This window comes from Oryctolagus cuniculus, chromosome 9 (genome assembly GCF_964237555.1).
Source record: "Oryctolagus cuniculus chromosome 9, mOryCun1.1, whole genome shotgun sequence".
NCBI classification, from domain to species: domain Eukaryota; kingdom Metazoa; phylum Chordata; class Mammalia; order Lagomorpha; family Leporidae; genus Oryctolagus; species Oryctolagus cuniculus.
The window spans coordinates 52,237,303-52,263,938 of NC_091440.1; the positions used below are offsets into that span (position 1 = coordinate 52,237,303).

At 37.7% G+C, this 26,636-nt stretch overlaps 1 protein-coding gene across 2 annotated transcripts in view; it reads right to left on the reverse strand.

Moving 5' to 3' along the window:
• The window catches only part of TDRD3 (tudor domain containing 3), a 196,508-nt gene that overhangs the window by 126,711 nt on the left and 43,161 nt on the right, over nt 1–26,636 (reverse strand). For both annotated transcript variants that reach the window (XR_007920946.2, XM_008260040.4), the window contains exons 2-3: nt 11,891–11,975; nt 5,059–5,124 (exon numbers count right to left, since the gene is read on the reverse strand). Coding sequence is in view for 1 of the 2 variants with exons in the window: in XM_008260040.4 (XP_008258262.1) it covers nt 5,059–5,124; nt 11,891–11,975 (151 nt within the window). In the remaining variant the exon portion in view is untranslated. The remainder of the gene's footprint in view (nt 1–5,058; nt 5,125–11,890; nt 11,976–26,636) is intronic.

A 26,636-nucleotide genomic window follows, 5' to 3' on the forward strand; every position in this document is an offset into this window, starting at 1 on the left:
ACAAACTTCCTCCTGCCTCTCTTATCCCCACTCTTATTTCTTACTGAGATCCATCTTCAATTGACTTTACACACATGATTAACTCTATGCTAAGTAATGAGTTCAACAAATAATATGAGGAGAAAAAATTAAAAATCAAAAAAAAAAAAAAAAACTGTTCCTCAATAGTCAAGACAAGGTCAGCTCAGGTCATCCCTTCCCAAAGTGTCAATTTCACATCTTCATTTTCGTTTTAGGTGCTCTATTCATTCTCGCAGATCTGGGAGAACATATGGTATTTGTCTCTTTGGGACTGGCTTATTTCACTAAGTATGATGTTTTCCACATCCATCCATTTTGTTGCAAATGATCGTATTTCATTGTTTTACTGATGTGTAGTATTCCATACTGTATATATCCCATAATTTCTTTATCCAGTCTTCAGTTGACGGGCAGTTAAGTTGGTTCCATGTCTTAGCTATTGTAAATTGAGCTGCAGTAAATAAGGGGGTGCAGATAACTCTTTTATTTGCTGATTTCATTTCCCCTAGGTAAATTCTCAGGAATGGGATGGCTGGGTCAAATGGCTGGTCTATATTCAGATTTCTGAGGTATCTCCATACTGTCCTCCAAAGTGGCTTTACCAGTCTACAATACCAACAACAGTGTATTATGGTACCTTTTACCCCACATCTTCGCCAGCATTTGTTGTGTATTGATGTCTGTATAAAAGCCATTCTAACTGGGGTGAGATGAAACCTCATTATGGTTCTGATTTGCATTTCCCTGACGGCTAGTGATCCTGAGAATTTTTTCATGTGTCTGTTGGCCATTTGGATTTCCTCTTTTGAGAAATGTCTGTTTAAGTCTTTTGCCCATCCCTTAACTGGGTTGTATGTTTTGTTGTTGTGGAGATTCTTGATCTCTTTATATATTCTGTTTATTAATCCTTTATCAATTGCATAGTTTACAAATAATTTTTCCCATTCTATTGATTGCCTCTTCAATTTCCTTAGTGTTTCTTTTGCAGTGCATAAACTTCTCAATTTGATGTAAACCCATTTGTTAATTTTGGCTTTGAATGCCTGCACCTCTGGGGTCTTTTCCAAGAACTCTTTGCCTATGCCAATGTCTTGCAGGGTTTCTCCAAACCAAAATTATTAATATTTAGAGTTATTAGTAAGGCTAACCAATATTATATATTTAACAACTATTTGAGTGTTGAAATTATTTGAATAAACATTATTTGCATATTTATTATTTGAATATTTATTTAAACATACATCATTGGAATTGTTTCTTTAAATTATAAACAATGATATTCTTTAACAGTTCAAAAAGTGACTAATGTACATATAAAATTATCGGCTAACACAATTTATATATCTTCTCAAATAAAAGGAAGAAACTGAATGTGAATGAATAGGAAATAAAAGATTGGTTAATTTTTTTTTTTTTTTTTGGACAGGCAGAGTGGACAGTGAGAGAGAGACAGAGAGAAAGGTCTTCCTTTGCCGTTGGTTCACCCTCCAATGGCCGCTGCAGCCAGCGCACCATGCTGATCCGAAGCCAGGAGCCAGGTACTTCTCCTAGTCTCCCATGGGGTGCAGGGCCCAAGCACTTGGGCCATTCTCCACTGCACTCCCGGGCCACAGCAGAGAGCTGGCCTGAAAGAGGGGCAACCGGGAAAGAATCCGGCGCCCCGACCGGGACTAGAACCCAGTGTGCAGGCGCCGCGAGGTGGAGGATTAGCCTATTGAGCCACGGCGCCAGCCTGGTTAATATTATTAAAATGAACCTTGGCATTTAAAAAAAGAGATCATTAAAAAATTCATAATATGGCATTTTCACAAGTTTGCTGACAGAACACAGCTATCATGAAAACCACCACTAAATCAAAGCCAAAATGGAAAAGGAAAAGATTCATATCAACATTGTTGTCATTGGACGCATAGATTCCAGCAAGCCCATCACTACTGGCCATCTGATATACAAATGTGATGCCACTGACAAAAGAACCATTAAAAAATTTGAAAAGGTGGCTGCTGAGATGGGAAAGGGCTCCTTCAAGTATGCCTGGGTCTTAGATAAAACTGAAAGCCAAGCATGCATGTGGGATCACCATCAACATCTCCCTGTGAAAATTTGAGGCCAGCAAGTATTACATGAATATCACTGATGCCCCAAAACACAGAGACTTTATCAAAAACATGATTATATGCACACTTCAGGCTGAATATGCTGTCCTGATTGTTGCTACAGGAAATTTGAGGGTGCTATCTTTAAGAATGGGCAGACATACAAACATGCCCTTCTGGCTTACACACTGGGCGTGAAACAACTAATTGTTTGTGTTAACAAAATGGATTCCACTGAGCCAGCCTACCACCAGAAGAGATATGAGGAAATCGTTAAGGAACTCACATTAAGAAGTTACATTAAGAACCTACATTAAGAAAATTGGCTACAATCCTGACACAGTAACATTTGTGCCAATTTCTGGTTGGAACAGTGACAACATGCTGGAGCTAAGTGCTAATATGACGTGGTTCATGGGATGGAAAGTCACCTGTAAAGATGGCAATGCAAGTGTAACCACACTGCTGGAAGTCTTGGATTGCATCCTCCCACTAACTAGAGCAACTGACAAGCCTTGTGACTGCCCCTATAGAATGTCTACTAAATTGGTGTAATTGGTGCTGTCCCTGTGAGCAGAGTGGAGATTGGTGTTCTCAACCTGGCATGGTGGTAATCTTTGTTCCAGTCAACATCACAACTGAGGTCAAGTCCATTGATATACACCATGAAGCTTTGAGTGGGGATCTCCTGGGGACAACATGGGATTCAATGTCAAGAATGTGTCCGGCTGGTGCTGTGGCACAGTGGGTTAACGCCCTGGCTGAAGTGTCGGCATCCCATATGGGTGCTGGTTCAAGATCCAGCTGCTCCACTTCTGGTTCAGCTCTCTGCTATGGCCTGGGAAAGCAGTGGAAGATGACCCAGGACCTTGGGCCCCTGCACCCATGTGGGAACTGGGAAGAAGCCTCTGGCTCCTGGCTTCAGATCAGCGCAGTTCCGGCCATTGCAGCCAATTAGGGAGTGAACCATCAGATGGAAGACCTCTCTCTCACTCTCTCTGCCTCTCCTCTCTCTGTGTAACTCTTTCAAATAAAAAAATAAATCTTAAAAAGAAAAAAAAGGACATATCTGTCAAAGATGTTTGTCATGGAAACACTGCTGGTAAGAGCAAAAATGACTCACTAATGGAAACAGTTGGTTTTATTGATCAGATGATCATCCTAAACCATCCATGTTAACTCTGTGCTGGGTATGCCCCGGTACTGAATTGTCACACAGCTCACATTGCTTGCAAGTTTGCTGAGCTGAAGGAAAAGAGTGATCATCGTTCTGGAAAGAAGCTGTAAGATGGCTGTAGATTCTTGAAATCTAGTGATGTTTGCCATCATTGATATGGCTCCTGGCAAGCCCTTGTGTGTTGACAGCTTTTTGCCGTTAATGATATGAGACTGGCAACTGTGATCAAAGCAATGGACAAAAAGATGCTGGAGCTGGCAAGGACACCAAGTCTGCCCAGAAAGCTCAAAAGGTTATTACCTGCCACCCCAGTCTTAATTAGTGGTGGAAGAAGAGTCTCAGAATCATTTGTCTCAATTGGCCATTTAAGTTTAATAGTAAAAGAATGGCTAATGATAACAATGCATCAAAAAACCTTCAGAAGGAAAGGAGAACGTTTTGTGGACAATGTTTTTGTTTGTGTGCATGTCAGTTTTAAGTTATTAGTTTTTAAAATCGGTACTTTTTAATGTAAACCACTTGACCAAAAATCTGTCACAGAATTTTGAAACCCATAAAATAAAGTTTAATGAGAAAAAAATTCATAATACAAAACATACATGCATAATACAAACTGACAACAATAACCAAATGCACAGCCTTGTCAAACTGCTCCAAGTATTCCTTCATAACCTTATGCTTTTATATTAATAAGTTCATTAATTAAACTGTAGAAGTTTAAGTAAGCAAAATAAAAACATACAAAAAGGTTCTTGTCCTGGGGTCCAAAAACATCTGGGAAGTCTCACATAAAAAGTATGCCACAGTTGTAATTCCTGAAACAAGCATTTTTTTAAAAATGTTGAGGAGACTGGTGCTGATGCGTAGAAGGTAAAGCTGCCACTTGCAGTTCCGAATCCCATACAAGTGACCATTTGTGTCCCGGTTATTCCTCTTGTGATCCAGCTCTCTGCTATAGCCTGGGAAAGCAACAGAAGATGGCCTAAGTCCTTGGGCCCCTGTACCCACACAGGAGACCCAAAAGAAGCTCCTGGCTCCTGGCTTCAGATTAGCCCAGCTCCAGCTGTTGGAACCATTTGGGGAGCAAACCAGAGGAGAGGAGATCTTGCCCCCACCACCGTCTCTCTCCCTGCCTCTGCCTCTCCATAACTATGCCTTTTAAATAAATATAAATGAATGTTTTTAAAATGTTGATTCATTTTAAATTAAAATGTTGAAAAGTCACCAAAAGTTTAACTCTTGATAATTTTCCATGTGTGCAGAAGGTCACCATAATGAGTTTGTCACTGGTTCACCTCCAACATATTTAATAGCCATAGCCTTTTTTTTTTCTTAAGATTCATTTATTTATTTGAAAGGCAGAGTTACAGAGAGAGAGAGGCAGAGGCAGAGAGAGAGAGAGAGAGAGAGAGAGAAAATCTTCCATCCGCTGATTCACTCCCCAAATGGTCAAAATGGTGGGAGTTGAACCAATCTGAAGCCAGAAGCCAGGAGCATCTACTGGATCTCCCATACGGGTGCAGGGGTCCCAGGACTTGAGCCATCCTCCACTGCTTCCCCAGGCCATAGCAGAGATCTAGATTGGAAATGGAGCAGCCAGGTCTAGAACCAGCACCCATATGGGAGGCTGGCACTGCAGGCGGCGGCTTCACCTGCTATTCCATAGTGCCAGTCCTATCGCTGTAGTCTTTATTTACCAAAAGTAATTTAGTAGAAGTTCATATTTATTGTAGCTAGAAAAATTTAGGGAATAAATGGTTTTACCTTTTCAATCTTTCCACCATTGATGTCACTGGGAAGGAATTTCTTGCCAATTGTTCTCAGATCTGTCTAAAATGAAAATATTATTATTAAAATAGAATTACAGAAAAAGTAATCTAAATCTAATCTCATGAACAAAAAATGAAAATACTTAAGACTTATGGAATAAAAATTGATGTTTTAGTTGATTATAAGAGCCACACATATAATCAATCTTTTAAAATAATATAGACGCATATGTAAGTTATTTAAAGTGTGTAAATAAGTTAAGAATAACATATAAGCCCTAATTCTGATCATATTTCTTTAGCTAGCCTTTTTATTAAATCATCTCCTTTAAAATCCAAATCTTGAATTAATGTAAATGATGGTCTTACTAAAAAACTAACACAATAATCCAAAAATCAAATGACATGTTTTGAAAATATAAACAGTTTATTTTTTAACAGCTGACTCTCACATAACCTTGTTATGAAGGGACATGAAAACACATTACTCTTTTGTGACAGCAGTGATATCTGTCACAAAACAGCCACATAACCTACACTATTCAGGTAACAATACCCCTATATTACCAAAGAAGGCATAGTAAGACTTTACTGTAATCAAATTTATTTCATTTACTTCAACAGATTATAGAAATAAAAGGAAGTGAGCAAATTACTGACTGAAAAATGCAGCAGTATGTAGAACTCAGCAAACCAAAGGAAAACATAAGGATTAACATAAACAAGGTTACAGCATTTCTGACATAAAATTTCAGCTAAATATCCTAAATAAAAGAAGAATTTTTAGGAATGCGTCCTCCTTAGGAAGTGAAAATCTAAAGGAGTAGTAATAAATTTGTTCAGAGAAGAGCTATCAGTACTAATAAAAAGCCTAATTATGTAAGCTAGGAAATTATATTGAATCTTCAAATAGTAAGTTTAGGGTGATGACTAAAGCTGTATTATTTCTTAAGATACAGTAAACAGTAGCTCTTTGTCACCTTAAGAACAAAATAAAACAGAGATTGCTTAATCACATAAAGTATAAGAAATTTTTATTTGACTAAATAAAACACTAGATGATTAAAATCACTGTAATGTGAAATAAACACACATAAGTAAAATAGTATTCTTTGAACACCTATAATATCCAGAATGTGATCAGCTTAAGAAACAAGTATGTAAGTTACACAATCCCTTCAGATACCTTCCAGGCATTGACCACTGAGTCTTAATTTATTTCTCAATGCAGTAACAAGATCATTCCCGAACAAAAACTCACCAAACAGAACCCTTAGGTAACCAAAGCCCTAAATCCAAGCACTTAGTTTCAACCTTTGTGCACCCTCAATCCCTTATCAGGTTGAAAAGAAAGATAGCCTATACCCTGTGTTGTATACCTTTTCACTTTTAAAATACTGAATAATACGTAGGTAAAAAATACTTTCTTATGCTAGCCTTCCCTATAATAGCTATGTTTTGAAGATTAAATGTTAATAAACATGAAGCACTTAGCACAATGACTTGCACAGAGTAAGCACTCAGTGTTAGCTTAGCCATCATGTTCATTTTAGTAATGTAAAATACATACATTTTATCACCTTAATATATGTAATTCTAAAGTCAGTAACAAAACAGTTCATAAAAATATACATTGTTTTAAGTCACTCAAAGGTTGAAATATTTAAATATGAGTAAGAAATACAAATTTCATAATATATTATAGTCCTTCATTTCTAGTTTTTAATCAATAACTGAAATTTAATTCAAATTAAAATGAGACAGCCATGTAAAGTAAATGAGCATTACATAAAAATCTGAAATTTTGCTTCATCCAAATTGTAATTAACTGATCATATGACCAAGGACAAGGAAACAAATCTTCTAAACCCAGTTAATTTATTCTTCCATAAAATGGAAAAAATGGCCAGCACTGTGGGCAGTAGGCTAATCCTCCGCCTGCAGTGTCTGCATCCCATATGGGCACCAGTTCGAGTCCCAGCTGCTCCTCTTCTGATCCAGCTCTCTTCTGATCCAGAAGATGACCCAAGTACGTGGGTCTTTGCACCCGCCTGGGAGACCCAGAAGAAGCTCCTGGTTCCTAGCTTCGGATTGGCACAGCTCCAGCCGTTGTGGCCCTTTGGGGAGTCAACCAGTGGATGAAGAGCTTTCTCTTTGTCTCTCCCTCTCACTGTCTGTAATTCTACATCTCTAATAAATAAAATCTTTTTTTAAAAATGGCAAAAAGTAACATGAACCCTATCTTCCAAAGTTGTTGCCATGCTAGAGAAAAAATACATTCAAAACTAACATAACTTTTAAAGTGCTATACATACATATAAAGAATAAGCTCAATTTTATTGTAGTAAGATAAAAATGAACAACTAAATTTTTTAAAAAATTTTAAGTTTTATTTACACAGATATAGACTATATACTCAATGTTACATTGCTTTGCTTAAAATTCCACTATTTTTATAATTAAAATGAAGTTTTACTAAAGAATAAATCATTCATTTAATGAGAAAACAAAAATAAGATATTTTCTTCATGAAATTAGATAAATTCCTAATTAGTTTTCTCATTTGCAGAGATCTGGATCTCATTTAATATTTCCTGGTTCTGAATGTAATATAGTTTTTTTAATAGAAAGCTTTTGTTTAATAAATATAAATTTCATAAGTACAACTTTTGGATTATGTTGGTTCTTCCCCCCATACCTGCCCTCACACCCCCAAACCATCCCACCTTCTACTCCCTCTCCCATCCCATTCTTCATTAAGATTCATTTTTAATTGTCTTTATATACAGAAGATCAGCTCTATACTAAGTAAAGATTTCAACAGTTTGCACCCACACAGACACACAAAGTATAAAGTACTGTTGGAATGCTAGTTTTACTATCAATTCTCATAGTACAACACATTCAAGACAGAGGTCCAACATGGAGAGCAAGTGCACAGTGACTCCTATTGTTGATTTAATAATTGACACTCTTATTTATGATGTCAGTGATCACACGAGGCTCTTGTCACGAGCTGCCAGGGCTATGGAAGCCTCTTGAGTCCACAAACTCTGACATTATTTAGACAAGGCCATAAGCAAAGGGGAAGTTCTCTCCTCCCTTCAGAGAAAGGTACCTCCTTCTTTGATGGCCCCTTTTTTCCACCTGGATCTCACTCACAGAGACCTTTCATGTAGGTCATTTGTTGCCATAGTGTGTTGGCTTTACAGCATGAAATGCTCTCTTGGGCTTTTTATAGCCAGATCCAAATGTCTTAAGGGCTTATTCTGAGGCCAGAGTGCTAAACAACTAAATATTTAAACATCCCAAATTCAGTCAATTTATGAGTGCTACAAAAGCAACTTTATTATTCAGATGCTGCTATATCACAATTGCTAGTATAACACATAGGTATAAGAATTTTTAATATTAAACATAAAAAATGCAGGAAAAATATTTAGCCTATAAAAATATATTAATATTTTTCAAAGCATCTGCCTACATGCACACAACACACACACATGCACACAAACACATGACTCCTATTTATTTAAGTAAGTTCAAAAGAATATCTATTTTTTCTTATGTAAAATCTAAGAATTTTTATTATAGTACTCAATAATTTAAGACTATCATTTGACTTTTTCTGAATATATCAAGTATTTGAACTCAAAACTCTATGCTGAACTTCAATGCCATCTCTTAATATTCTTATTGCTCGCTTTACAAAGCAAATATAAAAACTCTCCTTTTAAACATAAAAGTCCAAGCATAAAAAAATTACATAGCAGGTCTGAATGGGCTACTTTTAGAAAGGCTTGTTCCTGAGGTTAGCCATAGACCAGCCTTTGAGAACTTTGCACCTGAACCATTCCCTAAATGAAAATGTGATTCAATGCCTAGATTGTTTATAAACAATGTGATTTATAGCAAACACTTATTTTGAGGGGTAGGTGCAGAAGTAGTCTAGCCACTCATGCTAAGCAGAGGGTATCTTCATGAACACCCCAATAAAAACCCTGGGTACTGGTTTCTAATGGTCTTCCCTTGGCAAGAACACAATACTTGTGTTATTAAAGTGTTCATAGCTAGATAAAGGAACAACAGGAAGAGATAATAAAAACTGTACATTTTCACATGCATGCATGCATAAGTATGTGTATACATAATAAATATATAATCAGTAAGTCATTTCAAGTCATAGTTACTATCCTGCAATCACTCAAAAGTTGAAAAAAAATTCAACAGGATATTTTTGCTTTATTTCAAAAACAAAATGACAGAGCGGGGAAGACAAGAGAGAAAATGATCTTCCATCTACTGATTTACTCCTCAAATGTCCACAATGGTTGGGTCTGAGCCATTCAGAAGCCAAGATCTCCCATGTGACAAACACTTGGGCCACCTTCTGCTGCCTTGCCAGATGCATTAACTGGGAGCTAGATCAGAAACAAAGCAGTCAGACTTGGACTGGTAACTGGATATAAGATGCCAGTGTCACAGATGGCAGCTTAACTCATTGTACTACAACACCAGCCCCTATACAGGGCATTTTAAATATCTAAATTGTATTAGAAGATGAAAATTAGATGATTTGCCTGCTACAGGCATCATCACGATTAAAAGTTTTTACTCTGGGGGGGCCAACATTGTGATACAGGAGGTTAAGCTGCCAGCTGGGACTTTGGCATCCCATACTGGAGCGTCAGTTTGGGTCCTGACTGCTCTGCATCTGATCCAGCTCCCTGTTACATGCACTTAGGAAATCAGTGGATGAAGGCCCAAAGTCTTGGGTCCTGCCAACCACAGGGGAGACACAGATGAAGTTCCTGGCTCCTGTTGCAGTCATTCGGAAAGTGAACCAACAAACAGATGATCTCCTTCACTGTCAATTCCTCTTTATGTCATTCTACCTTTCAAATAAATAAATATGTTTAAAAAAAACCTTTTATTTTGCTGTTATCATATGGCATTACAACTTTGGATTGGAGTATTCCATAATATATTTTAGAGAAAGTGATAAAGACAAATTCATCTGGATATCAATAGCCTTTCAGATACTTAACACAAATACTTCATCTAGATTTATTTAAAGTTTCACATTAATTATAGGTGGTTCATTGCTATTTACCTAAGTATAAATAAGTGAAATAAAGAACAGAGGATTGTGATAAAACCTCATGCCTATCACCTTTAGAAAGTTTTTCTTAAATAAACAAAAAAATTGAGTTGAGTTGGTTACATTTTAAAAAAGCAAAATTCACTAGTTTAGGTGCTACTCAATGAAAGTTAAAATACCTGGAGAACATTACTATTTGTAGTAATAAATAAAATGCACAATTTCTAATTCTTATTACAAAAAATTATCTTACATTTATTAAAAATTTAAAAACTCAGAAACAAAGATTACATAAGGGACTTAGTGAATAAAATTCAAAGAAGCTGAAAAAGAATAAGAACTCAAAACACAAATTTTACCTGTTTATATCCAAGTTTAATTTGTTAAATATAAACAACTCTTTAAGAGAAAACTATATAAATTATATATTTTTTATATGTTAAATGTTGTTAGCACCCACCATTTCTGCTTTGTATCAACTGTGCTGTGATATGATGGAACTGTCAGACAATAGTTATGAATTTCATGGATCATTTATCACAATATGTAAATTTCACTATTAAAAGATTGTTAGTGTAAAGAACATTCAAAAAATTTCAGAGGAGTAAATTCAGGATTGAAAAAATAACATAAAAACATAGGCTTGCTTACATTTTTTATTTCAAGTAATTTTTATAACTATTGAAAAAAATCTAAAAGCCAATCTGCTTATAAAAAAGATATAGCTAATATGGTTGGATAAAGGAAGAGATGGAATAAATATATACCAAAACATTAACAGTAATTATACACAGTAGCTTTAGCTTTGTTATTTTGCTTTTCTATATTTTCTAAAATGTTCAACAATAGCATTACTTTTACCATCATGTTTATCTTCACTACAAATACAACTGTCAAAAAGCTAGATCCTAGAGTTTTAAAGTTAAGTAGCCATCATTTTTTTTCATTCTTTTTTTTATTTTATTTTATTTAATGAACATACATTTCCAAAGTACAGCTTATGGATTACAATAGCTTCACCCCCATAACTTCCCTCCCACCCACAACACTCCCCCTCCCACTCCCTCTCCCCTCCCATTCACATCAAGATTAATTTTCAATTATCTTTATATACAGAAGATCAATTTAGCATATTAAGTAAAGATTTCAACAGTTTGCACCCACACAGAAACACAAAGTGTAAAATACTATTTGAGTACTAGTTATAGCATTAATTAAACCCCTAAGAGTAATTGTATATTAATTACAGAGTTCAACCAATACCAATAGTTTTAAGTAGAACATAAAAAATACTAAAAGGGTAAAGTATTAAGTTCTTTTTTGTTTGTTTGTTATATAGTTTTTTTTTTATTTAATAAATGTGAATTTACAAAGTTCAACTTTTGTATTGTGAAAGTAGCCATCGTTTTTAAAGAATGGTCAGTTTTTACTACTATTTTATATCTACTGTAAATGTTATACAATTCTATAATTTATATCTGAAAAAGGACTAATTACCTTTTTTCATTGGTCTCTGAAATACATGTTAATAATTCATAACATGTATTATTGAACAATGATTAAAATGAATAATTCAATATGTTAAAATTCAACAAATGCCACTACAACTTAAAATGAACAAAAAAGAAAGATGTTTTCTATACTACTTTTCATAAATCAGTTTATTCTATGAGACATTTTTCACAAATAGAGTTAAAATTTTAATAAGTTAATAAACATAACCTACATTGAGAGCAATCAGGATGATGTCATTTACATTGACTTTGTCAGGAGAACTTGTACAAGCTGCAATGCCTTCATCTGAAAGATACCTGTTAAAATAAAGTAAATGGCTTAGTATTATCTAAAATCAAAATTAATCAAAAGTCTTTATTTAAATTCTACATGTCATTGTGTTGTTTACTATAGAGTACTTCTACTACAAATTCAAGGGGTCTTCAAAAGGAATAGGAAATCCATGAAAAAACTATGGATTTGGGGGCCAGTGCTGTGACACAGTGGGTAAAGCAGCTGCCTGTAGTGCTGGCATCCCATATGGGCAACGGTTCAAGCCCTGGATGCTCCACTTCCAATCCAGCTCTCTGCTATGGCCTGGGCAGAAGATGGCCCAAGTCCTTGGGCTCCTGCACCTGCATGGGAGACCAGGAAGAAGCTCCTGGCTCCTGGCTTCAGATTGGTGCAGCTCTAGCCATTGCGATCATCTGGGGAGTAAACCAGCAGATGGAAGACTCTCTGCCTCTGCTTCCCTGTAACTCTGCCTTTCAAATAACAAATCTTAAAAAAAAAAAAAAAAAAAACATGGATTTCAACATTTCTTTACACTAAGATAATCTCACGCTAACCAGTTATAACATGTCTGAACAGAATCTAATTTGATATCAGTTTGAACTCCTATGAAGCATGATTCTGCTAAAATTGAAGCAAGAAGAAACATCCAAATTATGGCGAAGCTCCAGTGGAAGAATGGTGAAATCAGTGATGCTTTACCAAAAGTTTATTAGGACAGTATCTCAAAGAAATCAGCAGCTTAAACTTATTTTAAGAAGGAACAAGAGGGCCTGGGATTGTGGCACAGTGGGTTAGGCCATTATGTGCAATGTCAGCATCCTGAAGGCGCCAGTACAAGCCCCCACTGCTCTACTTCTGATCTAGCTCCCTACTAGATTACCAGATCACTAGGGAAAACAGCAGAAAATGGCCCAAGTTACTGGGCCCCTACCATCCAAGTGGGAGACCTGGAATTCCATCCATTGTTTCCAGGATGGAAAGTCAGTTTGTCTTTTCTCTCCCTCAAGCAATATCCTACACTCTGCCTTTAAAATGAATACATGTAGAAACAAACAACCAAACAACAAACCACAAACAATCAAAGGCCAGTGTTGTGGTGCAGTGGACTGTGCTGCAATTTATGACACAGCAAGGTTCACTGGCCCAGCTCTGGTCATGGCAGCCACTTGGGGAGTGAACCAGTGGACAAATTATCGCTGTCTTTCACTTTCTCTGTCACTCTGCCTTTCAAATAAGTACATCTTAAAAAAAAAAAAAAAAGAAAGAAACAAGATGTTCCAAAGTCAGCAGTACAAATCAATTTATCAATTTGCAAGTAAAAAATTAATCTCATTTTTGTCCAATTGAAGAGAACCAATGATTAACAGCAGAAAAAACAGCCAACATCACAGACATGTCAACTGGTTCAGCCTACAGACAAGCAGAACTTTCAGTGGAAATTTTAAACAAGTAGAATTTGTAATGGGAGATGAAACATGGCTTTATCAGTACAATACTGAAGACAAAGCCCAATCAGCAATGGCTACCAAGAAGTAGAAGAGGACCAAAGTAAAAGTGGGTCAGTTAAAATCAATGAGTCAAGACAACTGCTTTTGGGATACTCGACGCATTTTGCTTCTTGATGTTCTGAAGTCTAAAGAATAACAACTGCTTTGTATGAGAGTGTTTTAAGAAAGTCAGCCAAAGTTTTAGCAAAAGTCCACAAAGTTTCACCAGAACGTCTTCCTCCACCCCAACAATGCTTCTGCTTATTCCTCTTATCAAATAAGGGAAGCTTTGCAAGAGTTTCAATGGGAAATTATTAGGCAGTTCTGATTTGGTTCCTTTTGACTTTTTAGATTTCTCATTTAAAAAAAATGGTTAAAGGGCACTTTTTCTCTTTAGCTAATAATATTTAAAAAACTGCACTGAAATGGTTAAATTCCTAGGAACCATAATTCTTTAGGACTTAACCAAATGGCTGGTTATCATCTATTACAAAAACATCTTGAACTTGGTGGAACTTATGTCAAGAAATACAGTTTATAATTTTTAATTTTATCTTGTAACACCATTTTGCACACACTTTTAAAGTCCCCATGCCGGGGGCTAGCAATGCAGCATAACGGGTAAAGCTACCACCTGAGGTGCCAGCATCCCATATGAGCACCTGTTCAAGTTGTGGCTGCTCTACTTCTGATCCAGCTCTCTGCTATGGCCTGTGAAAGCAACAGAAGATGGCCCAAGTCCTCAGGCCCCTGCAATCATGTGGAGATCTGGAAGAAGCTACAAGTTCCTGGCTTCAGATCGGCCCAGCTCTGGCTATTGTGCCCATCTTGAGAGTGAACCAGCAGATGGAAGACCTATCTCTCCCCTCCTCCACCCCTGATTTCTTTGTTTTTTAGAAAGGCAATTGTTTAGAACTCAAGAAATATAGAATGTCAGAAAAACTTGAATAGATTCTAAAAAAAAAATTAAAGTTCACGTTTTCAATATTAATTATGAAGAAAAGGACTCCTACAGATCTTAAATTTGCCCAAAAGTACAAACTTAGATGACAAAAATTAAAAACAAAAATGCCCCCTAAATGCAACTTCATCAAACACTGCATTAAAATCATTGTTTTTACTTACAAAATAACTAATGCTTTTACCAGGACTATGATCTCCTCATAAATAAAAGCCACTATCTATATAAATCATTTTTTTCTAATCAGCTAGACACTTCACCAGCACACAACACAAACACACAGAGAGGGAGGGAGGGAGGGGCGGGGAGGGAGAGAGAGAGAGAGAGAGAGAGAGAGAAGCACAATTAGGACAATTCAATCAGTAAGCTCTAAAGTATATTAAACAAGAATAGATGTAAGTTTTATAATAAAATGTCAAGAAACTAGAGGAAGGCAATTGACTCAGTGGTCAAGTGGCCACTTGGGATACCTGCATCCCATTATAGAGTGCCTGGTTCAAGTTCTGGCTAATTCACTTACCATCTAGTTTCCTGTTAATGTACACCCTAGGTGGTGGCAGGTCATGGCTCAAGTACTTGATCCCTGTCACACAAGCTCCTGACTTTGGCATGGTCCAGCCCTGGCTGTTTTGGGCAGTTAGGGAGTGAACCAGTGGATGGAAAATTGTTTTGTCCCTCTCTCTCTGCTGTTCAAATAAAATGAAAACTAAAATTGTAAAAAGTCAAAGAAGCTACTAGCAACTAATGATTAGAGATTCAAAAGTTATTAGAGGGGCTGGACCTGTGGCACAGTGGGTTAGTCCTCTGCCTGTGGTGCCAGCATTCCATGTGGGTGCCAGTTCTGGTCTGGCTGCTCCTCTTCCAATTCAGTTCTCTACTGTGGCCTGAAGGAGCAGTAGCGGATGGCCAAAGAACTTGGGCCCTGGCACTCACATGGGAGACCTGGAGAAAGCTCCTGGCTCCTGACTTTGGATCGGCTCAGCTCCGGCCATTGTGGCCATTTGGGGAGTGAACCAGTGGATGGAAGACCTTTCTCTCTGTCTCTTCCTCTCACTGTCTATAACTCTACCTCTAAAAAAAATAAATAAAATCTTTTTTTAAAAAAAGTTATTCGAAAAATAAATTACCCATCCCTACAAAACCTAAAAGGTCAAAGTCTACTTAAAAAATTCTAAAGTCTTTAGTTGAAAAGACTGAATTTTATCCACATTACAGTCAAATAACAAATTTCAAATAATGTCTGTATAAAGCTTCTTGAATAAAAACTATAAAATGAGGGTGGGTCCCAATTTCCAAGTTTTATAAGGTCTCCCTTGCTCACTCTTCATATTTTGAAAAACTAAAGGACTTAAGCTTTACAGTTTTACTCCATAATTATTAAGAAACATGAGACCCAATCACATCTGTCGACAAGTAACATCAGTGACCCTTTGTTGTGATGTGTGTTCTACTATGGTATGATCCTTGTAAGTCTAAGTAAATTTGCATTTTAATTATGATTAATATGGCTATGCTTTGACAGCACCAATGCCATTTTGAATTTTTCTTATAACACACCGATAATTGAGCCAAGTAGCTGACTGACAGCAAGGAGGTCCATTACCTCACTCTGGCTGACTGACTGACAACTATGCACTGATATGCAAATAAGATAGTTTGGTACTGGGACATTTTCCTCCAATGTTGGTATCTAAAGCTAAGATAATACACCTTCCAGAGCATGAAATTCTAATACTTTCAAATTGTCATTTGAGACACATCTTTCTAGGACAACCTCCCTACAAAATATCATTCTGAAAAGGCATTGTCCACCAGAGGCTCTACTGGAGTGAAAAGCCCTTTCTTTGTATCAGTGCGGATGGCCTGATAGCATCTGTAACTGTTCAGCATCACCTTGAAGGGGCAAGTTTTCTAGGACCATTTGCAAAATTTCTTCCATGGAAGCCTGGTGTTTGGTTCATCATTAGCATTTGATGCTTTAGCAATTTTCTTTTACCTATTTTTGCCCATTTTATCACATGTTCTTTTTGCTTATTATGCCTTTGTGTGTATTGCAATACCTCAATTGACCTGTCATTTGATTAAAGGGGAAAAGGATCTGTGTGTCTTGGAAAGATCATTATCATTGAGGTTGAAACTGTTACCAAGTACTGGGGAAACCAGGCTGCAGTATTTGGTTCAGTGTGACATTCTTTGGTACACACTGGACGATTTTCACAGAAAAACTGAACCTAAGCTAATCATAATTGCAAATTAATCTTTTTGTTTCTGTAAACATTTAAAACTCCACAGTTATCAAGGAATAAAATAAGTGATAAAAGTAAAAATTCAGCCGCCGGAACTGTGGTATAGTGGGGCTAAGCCTCTGCCTACAGTGCCATCAACCCATATGGGTGCCGGTTTGTGTCCCAGCTATTCCTCTTCCAATCCTGCTCTTTGCTATGGCCTGGGAAAGCAGCAGAAGCTGGCCCAAGTGCTTGGGACCATGAACCCACGTGGGAGACCCAGAAGAAACTCCTGGCTCCTAGCTTCAGATCGATCCAGCTCAGGCCTTTGCAGCCATCTGGTAAATGAACCAGGGGATAGAAGACCTTTCTCTTTGCTTCTCCCTCTCTCAGTAAAACTCTCTCTCAAATAAATAAATAAAATATTTTTTTAAAAAAAGCAAAAGTTCAAGTGCCAAAATCTGCTTCAAGGTTCACCACAGTAAAGCAGCAAATAAAAAAATAAAAAAATAAAAATTAAAAAAAAAAAAAACAACAAGACTCAGCAGCCTAAACTGTGGTCACTGAGAAAGAAAGGGACTGAATATTAGAGCAAACACACCAGATAAGGTCCCTGTGCGCTCCTGCCTGAGTGGTGTCCAGGGAACAGAATTCTAGTCAGTTCCATGTGTTACCTCTAAGCATGGAAAACCCAACAGCATGGACCCCAAAGAAGAAATGGACCCCCGAGAGTTACTGTTTACTAAGAGTCAGCAAAAGTACACATTTCTCTTTTCTAGTGCAGATCTTGGAACACAAAGATCACAAAACCACTCACGACTATTACAAAGAACAAAAACATATCAGAAACCATTTTATCAACAAACAGGGCACTAAAGGACTAAACTTCTACATGATACAGGTCAGATTATTTCTCACTAATTTTACTTTCAAATAATTGCAATTTTCAATAATCACAGTTTAAGATATTTTTACAAAAGGTAATTTTAGAAAATTTTTCTTTTTATTAAATAGAAGTTGTTAAAATTCTACCTTAAGAGTCACTTAATTGGTAATCCTGAGCAACTTTTTTACTTCAGAAATAAGAGCTTTAAAATGAATTATAACCTATTAATTTGGGCATGGAGGGACCTTTTTCTATAGCAAAAAATGAATTCAGTAAGGGTCATATAGCCTAAGTGCCGCTACCTGAATTGCCTTCATCTCATTTGAAAGCTACCTGGCAAATAAAACAGGTATTTCTAAGCCACAATTCAAGAATCTCAATTGGCAGAAAATTATGATAAAATATACATTATCATTTTAATCTCATATCTTAGTTTCAGACAGTGACTCTCCATTGCCACCCGTTTCAACCAGCAAGGAAAAACAAGAGCCAGCTGTCCTTTGATCCATTTCTCTAAAAGCAGGAAAAACTCTTGAATCTAATTGCTTCATTGAACATGTTTACAAAAGACTCCAGTTAAAGTGGCAGCCATAACTTAAGGTTCACTGTACAAGTAGGACAGGTAATAAAGCAGTTATTATCAAATATTACTATTTTTCACTAATTTAGGTTTCTGCTTTTGCAAAGCAATGTACAAGTCAAGCTAACATGATTCACTACAGTTGTGCCATCTACATTTTTATTGACAAAATCTATTAGTTTATTTAAATTAACTGCTATTTGCCCCTATTCGCTTCCAAGTAACATGCAACATCATGCCATAAGAGTCTCTCAAATGATATAACATTCAAGCCAAAAATGAATGAAGTGTCTTCTAGTTTATCATGTTGGACACTGTGAGAGCAAAAAATACAATTATGTCTAAAAGAAATATTTTTACAAGGGCTGTCTGCATCAGACTAAAAAGCATCCAATCAGGGGCAAGAGTCTGGCCTACCAGTTAAGATGCTGGTAAGTACACCTGCATTCCATATTGGAGAGCCTGGGTTCCAGTCCTAGCTCCACTCCAGTTCAGCTTCCCACTAATGCATACCCTGGGAGACAGCACATTATAGCTCAAACGTTTGGGGACCTGTCAATCAGGTACAAGATCAAAAGTGGGCTCCTGGCTGCCAGCTTCAGCCTGGCCCAGTCAGGACCATTGCAGGCATTTGGGGAGTGAACCAGTGGATAGGAGCACAGGCTCGTCTTTGGGTTCCCTCTCACTCTCACTCTCTGCCTCTCAAATAATTAATTTTAAATGTATCAAATCACTTAGTTTGGTCTTTGGCCTAAATACTTCATAAACTGGGCATGTATAGAACTGACCTTACTTTGGACTCCAGACTACTTACATTAGTAAGAGGGAGGAAGGTTCTAACTGGCTAGAAACTGAGTCTTAATGCAAACATTGAAGTCTTCTTTCCCTCCATCCACCTCCATCATCAAATAATGTATGTCCATTCAAATCTGAACAAGATCTTACGTCCCAAAATAATAAAGACAGATCTATTACTACATATTGATATAAGTTAGGTTGATGACACATGAAAAATCCTTAAAATGACAATGAAAAAAATGAAGAGTGAAAACAATCTCCCCACAAGGATAGGACTGTATCAATTAATGGAGATATCTTGACAATGACTGCAACAGATAATTTTAATTGTCTTTCAATAAAAACCCCAAATCACAGGGCCTTCATAGCTGATCATTTGCTAACACACTAAGGTTATTAGTCCCCTACATGATACCCAAATAACAGAGATTTAATAAGCAAATGCCTGCTTAGACACAAATAAAATAAAGATAACTAACTCCCAATTAGCAAAGTTAATATGAAAGGGGCCAGTGCTGTGGCATAGCAGGTAAAGCCGCAACCTGCAGTGCTGGCATCCCATATGGATGCCAGTTCATATCCCAGCTGCTCCACTTCTTATCAAGCTCTCTGCTATGGCCTGGGAAGGCAGTGGAAGATGGCCTGAGTCCCTGGGCCCCTTCACCTGCGTGGGAGACCTAGAGGAGGCTTCTGGCTCCTGGCTTCAATCAGTGCAGCTCTGGCCATGGCAGCCAACTGGGGAGTGAACTAGCGGATGAAGACCTCTCTCTCTCTGCCTCTCCTTCTCTCTCTGTGTAACTCTGACTTTCAAATAAATGGATAAATCTTTAAAAAAAAAAAAAAAAAAAAAAAGAAAGAAAGAATAAAATATAACAGATAAGTCAAAAATTCTAATTTCTGCAATCTCAAACATTAAAAAATAATCTTTAAAAAGTATCCATATCAAGACCTCTATAACCACTCTGTCTATTCTGTTTCCATCTCCATCTGTTTAAGTGAACTGTAATATGCTGGCCAAAAAATTTATTTTTCTAATATTCTTATAGTTGGTAGCTACACCAAGCCAGCTGAAAATGTTGGGACAATTAACTTGTTGGGTCTGCTTCTAAGGCAGAAGAAAATGGCTTTCAACTTCCTATTTACAAATATAACCTGGGAAAAATACAGTATTTATCCATATTCTGTAACAAGATTAGTAAAGCAACAAGGCTAATAGAATTTGGACATAAAATTTGCTTCTGATAACCTGGTAGAGAAGAAATCAATATATTCAATACAGCTTACAGACGTTAGGGAGAAAAAAACAGACAAGAATATAAATTAATACACTAGCAGTAAGTCAAATGAATCTATGGGATTCCATTCCCAAATCTCTATTAAGCACATCAAATAGGAGGATCAGAATTTTACTGAAAGTAATTCAGAAGAGGGAGTACCATGACAAATAGTAGGAAAATGGGAGAAATAAAGCATCTTTTATTTCATTTCCTTTAACAACTAAGTACCTCTTGTATCACTACCATTTTCCTTTCTTATTTAGGTAACAAAGAAGACAATAGAAAACTAAAACAAAGGCAACAATCTCTATTCCAACAATAAAAAGGACCTGAATCAAGATTAACTCAAAATTTAACTTCCTCTATGTTTTCGTTATAAATGGATATGTAACTTCATTCAGAAAAATAAAGTTATATATTATTTAAAGTACCTCTAAGTATGCACATTTACTGTTGATCTTACTCTAGTACATGATTTTCATTGCAAGATTTATCTGATTCAGTGATAAAGTATGATTTAAATTACGGTTTTTCAGATTTCAGTTTTTATGGTTTGCACAAATGTACACTATTTCCGTCATTTAGTTAACCTATGGTATTAATTTTTTTCTGTACATGCTACCAGACATAATGTCTTCAATGCTAACTCCTCAGATTATTACATTACAAAAACTAGAAACAACAAAAGCAAAGACAAAGAAACTGTCATGAAAACCATCACATTTAAATGCAAATATTCATTAAAATTAACCTGCACAAAACTGGAAGGATGAATATGCAAAATGTCTTTTAAAAAATAATACTACAGGGCCGGCACCATGGCTCACTAGGCTAATCCTCCACCTTGCGGCGCCAGCACACCGGGTTCTAGTCCCGGTCGGGGTGCCGGATTCTGTCCTGGTTGCCCCTCTTCCAGGCCAGCTCTCTGCTGTGGCCAGGGAGTGCAGTGGAGGATGGCCCAAGTACTTGGGCCCTGCACCCCATGGGAGACCAGGATAAGTACCTGGCTCCTGCCATTGGATCAGCGCGGTGCACCAGCCGTGGCAGCCATTGGAGGGTGAACCAACAGCAAAGGAAGACCTTTCTCTCTGTCTCTCTCTCTCACTGTCCACTCTGCCTGTCAAAAAAAATAATAATAATACTACAAAACATTTTTCCCTAAGCCATTTCTTATTTAATTTATTTGAAAGGCATAGAGAGAAAGAGAGAGAGACAGACACAGATGGACAGATAAGGCCCACCAGCTAATTCACTCCCCAAATGCCAAAACGTCCAAGACTGGGTCAGGTTGAAGCCAGGAGCCAGAAACTCAATCTAAACCTACATAGGTGGCCAGGGCACAAGAACTTGAGCAATCACCTATGGCCTCCCAGGGTATACATTAGTAGGAAGCTGAAATTAGCAAGGGAGCCAAGACTCAAATCCAGGCCTTCTGATACAGGATATGGGGATCCCAAGCATATCTTAACTGCTACACCAAATGCCAACATCCATAAACAATTTCTATGTGAAACAACATGAATTGTCTTGTTATGCATCATGATTATCTTCCACACTAATCAAATTTTAGTATGTCAGTGGTCAGTTAAAATCAATTTTTTAAAGATTGAAAGATGGAAACCACGAAAAGTTCCATGGAAAATCCTTTGTGAAACTATATGTAACTTAACAAAATTATAAAATTCTGAAAAATTAAAACCTAGATCTGTTTTTCTTTAGCATTTCCTTTAGAAATCCTGAAAGATGTAGTACTTTAGAAGACCACTAGATGACAGCCTTGTTTCACAAGTGAATACGATCATCCTACTGTTACACGCTAAACCCCAAAGAGGTACCAAACTAAGTTTAGAGGTTTCTAACATTTGTTTTCTTTGTTGAGGGTAGGGATAATAAAGCAAATAAAATAGAACACTTGTATTTTTTTTTATATAAGGATGACACTGGGCTTTTAAAAAACTCATTCAGTAGTCATTCATAAGACACCTCCTTGTAAAGAAAAAAAACAGTGGAAGAATATCAAAATTTTCTGTCTTATTCTGTCCTACATTAATCCTTTGGAAATATATAATTATAAGTACACATAAATGATTATTTTTTTGTTGCGGAAAAGTTACAAAGTGTATTTTAACATTACTTCAATAGTTGCTTTTCTCTGACACCAAAATAAGTAAGGATAACAATTTTAAGATAAAAACTATAAAATGGCAACAGACTTCAACTTCTACTTTTTATGACAATATTCAAAATATTAAAATATTTTCCCAAGACCAGGCATTTAGCTTAGCAGTTAATATGCCTCTTCCTGGAAAGTGTTTTTTAAAACATCACACTCAAAAATATCTGGGAAGGGGCGGCATTGTGGTACAGCGGGTAAAGATGCTGCCTCCAATGCCAGCATCCCTTATGGGCGTAGGTTCAAGTCCCAGCTGTTCCACTTCCAATCCAGCTCTCTGCTAATGTGCCTGGGAAAGTAGCAGGAAGATGTCCAAGTCCTTAGGCCCCTGCAACCACAAGGGAGACCCAGAAGAAGCTCCTGACTCCTGGCCTCAGACTGGCCAAGCCCTAGCTGCTACGGTCATTTGGGGAGTGAACCAGCAAATGGAAGATCTGTCTTTCATTCTTGCTTTCTGTAACTCTGTCTTTCAAATAAATAAAATAAATCTTTATTGCCCCCCCCCCCCAAAATCTGGGAAGTGGCATTGTGGCACAGTAGATTAAGCCTCCACTTGGGATACCCAGATCCCATTATCAGAGTGATATTTTTAGTCCCAGCTGCTCTCTATATTTTTTGACTTGGCTTCCTGCTAATGTGCCTGGCAAACACCAGATGATGTCTCAAGCAATTGAGTCTCTGCTATCACATGAGAGACCCGCATAGAGTTCTTGAATCCTGGCTTTGGCCCAGCTCAGCAGATTGTTAAGGCCACTGGGGGGGGGGGGGGGGTGGTAAACTAGCAGATGGAAGTCCTCTCTCTCTCCCTCTCCTTCTCTCTTTCTCAGTCTGCCTTTCAAATAAATAATTATTTTTTTAAAACTACACAAAAATATTCTGGGCTCAAATAAGAAAGGAAAAGAGTGAACTATAACTAACAATGAAGGGAATTTCTTCAAAGACTACAACAAATAGTCAAAAGTATATGTTTCTTTATTAGTTCACATGAATCACATTCTTAACATGCTAGTCACACAGAGTTCACTATAAACTGAGGAAATGGGTCAGCAAGTTGGAAAAAACTTAATCATTTAATTTGTTTAAAATCTTTTGATTATATATATATGAAAATAAGTTATTCCATTTATCTGTACAACTATTTCTGCCTCAAACAGAATTTCCAATGCAAAGCATACCATCATCATGTTTTCCCAATTTCCTGCCACTTAACACCAAAATTTAAAACAATGATGTCAAGAAACAGCTATCAAACAATTTAAATACAAAATGGATGACGGCGTTCAAATTTTTAAAACTGAAATGCTGCAAATAAGTTTTATTTTTTATCTTATAAGACATAACTTGATGATATCTCTTTTAGTAGTCTAAATAGTAGTCCACAGCAAGATATATCCATGTCCTAATCCCTGAAATCTGAGAATGGAAAAAGAAATCTTCACAGAAATAATTAAATTAAAAACTGTAAAATGAGGGGGTTATCCTGGATTACTCAGTTAAACTCCAAATCCAATGGCAAGTGTCCTTATATTAGAGAAGATGAAGTTCTGAGACATACACCTAGAGTGGAAAAGGCTATGTGATGATGGAAACACAAGGTGGAATGATGAAGCAACCAGCCGTGGAATGCCAGCAACCACCCTAAGGTGCAAGGGCAAGTCACTGATGCCTCAAGCAGCTGGGGGAGCACAGCTTTACAGACATCTTGGCTGTGACCCGCTGAACTATTAGGTAATGGTTGGTTTAAGCCAACCAGTGGTGGTAATTTGTTACAGCAGTCACAGGAAATAAATATGCCCATTATGATTCTAAATAATTACTTAAGAAGTATTGACTCAGTTAAATAAAAACATTTTTTTTTAAAGATTTTATTTATTTATTTGAGAGGTAGAGTTACAGACAGTGAGAGGGAGAGACAGAGAGAAAGGTCTTCTGTCTGTTGGTTCACTCCCCAAATGGCTGCAACGGCAGCCCAAAGCCAGGAGCCAGGTGTTTCTTCCCATGTGGGTGAGGATCCCAGGGACTTGGGCCATCCCCTACTGCTTTCCCAGGCCACAGCCGAGAGCTGGATCAGAAGAGGAGTAGCCAGAACTAGAACCGGCACCCATATGGGATGCCGGCGGTGCAGGCAGAGAATTAACCTACTGCACCACGGCACCGGCTCCATAAAAACACTTTTTAAGGCCCATCTTAGGGGACAGGATTTTGGCATAGCAGGTTAAGCAGCTGCCTGTAATGGCTGGCATCCCATATGGGCATTGGTTAATATCCTGGCTGCTCTACTTCCAATCCAGCTCCCAGCTACTGCACCCATGCACTCACATGGGACAGACCCAGATGGAGCTCCTGGCTTTGGCCTGGCTCAGCTCCAGATATTACTGCTATGTGGGAAATGAAGCAGTGGATGAAAAATTCTCATTCTCTGTCTGTCTGTCTGTCTCTCTCTCTCTCTCTCCTCTTCTTCTTCCTTCCCCACCATTTTCCCTTCTCCCTTCCCTCTGTCACTCTGCCTTTCTAATAAGTAAGTAAATAAATATATTTAAAAAAAAAAGGTCATCCTCAGCTTAGAATCTATGGCAAACATTTTCTGTTAAATTTTAAATGCCTTGATTCATGAACTACTCTGGAAAAAATGATTTCAGTGAACTTGACTGCTTGGTTTATGACTATAAATAAGACAAACTATACATAGGCATAATAAAACGTGACGGTGGACCTTTGTATTGGTACAGAAAAGGGAAGTGGGTAAATTAGGAGCACAGAAAAGTGTGGAGGAGTCACGCAAGGAAAGATCAGAGAGTAGATTCTTAATCTCTGTCTTCCCACATCTCAGACTGACCTCAGATCCCAGCTGAACACAGAAGTTTGCAGTTCAAGCCCATCCAGAAAAAGGCACCATCGATAGCACAGGAAACAATAATTATCAGTGAAAATCAAAAGATCCAAAGCCTCCACAATTTAACACTAACATTACCAAAAATAAAAACCAAAATGAATCAAATCTGATCTCAAGATGAGCCAGATGATGCAACAAAGATTAAGTGGACATAACTCTTTGCAATTTGGGGAAAACAAGTTTTCAATATATGAGTTCTAAGCAGAGAAATAAGAAGAATAACAAGTCTTGGCAGAGGAGTAAATCCATTTTTAAAAATCAAGTGGAGGCCTGCGCCACGGCTCACTTGGCTAATCCTCCACCTGTGGCGCCAGCACCCCAGGTTCTAGTCCTGGGTTGGGGAGCCAGATTCTGTCCCATTTGCTCCTCTTCCTGTCCAGCTCTCTGCTGTGGCCTGGGAAGGCAGTGGAGGACGGCCCTAGTGCTTGGGCCCTGTACCTGCATGGGAGACCAAGGGGAAGCACCTAGCTCCTGGCTCCAGATAGGCACAGCACGCAGGCTGTAGCGGCCATTTGGGGCGTGAACCAACGGAAAAGGAAGACCTGTCTCTCTCTCTCTCTCACTGTCTAACTCTGCCCATCCAAAAAAAAAAAAAAAAAAAAAATCAAGTGGAAATTCTGGAATAAAACTTATTTCAGAAATATTAGACAGAATGAACAGCAGAATGAACACAGCACAAAGTTAGATATCCCAACATTTCTCTATTTCACATATGGTATGGAAATGTGGTCTGTTGGTACCCAAATTCATTACAGGGTAAATAACTGTACTTAACTACGTAGCAGCTAACAGTGAACTATACAAATCCAAGCTGTCCAAATAAAAGATGCACTGCTTTTGATGAGGGGAAAATAACAGAAGAAAAGTAGAGGAAGTGCATTCCCAGGGTAGAGTCAGACAGAAGCTTGCAGTGGAAATTCTACAGAAGGAAGAACCTCCTAGAGCAGTGTGGAAGGTACAGCCATACAACAATGAGCAGATAAACTACACATGACTCCCTGCAGCCAGGAGCTGCAGGAGACTGCACTTCTGGAGAGCTCGTAGAGAGCAGACTGTGGCAGCCCATGCCACTAGTGATATTGCCTGAGGGAGAGCTTTACAGATCACACTGCCTTTGAATCTGGCCTGGCGCCCTGGGGGGAGAGTTGGGGAGGGGCGGGGGACAAAAGAGAAAGGACCATCTTGGCACCAGTAGAGGCTGTTGCAGCTCCTATGCATGTGTGTGTGACCAGAGGATTTTTACCAGATGGAAAAATCCACGTTCCCCACTGGCATTGAGTCTGGCTGGGAAGTTTGACAGGAGACTAGACAAACACACGGGATTGTGAGATGTTCAGATCCTCGCAGATCACAGGCTCCAGTGCACAAACTGCCAAGGTGGAGCATCCACAGTCAAATGTTTCT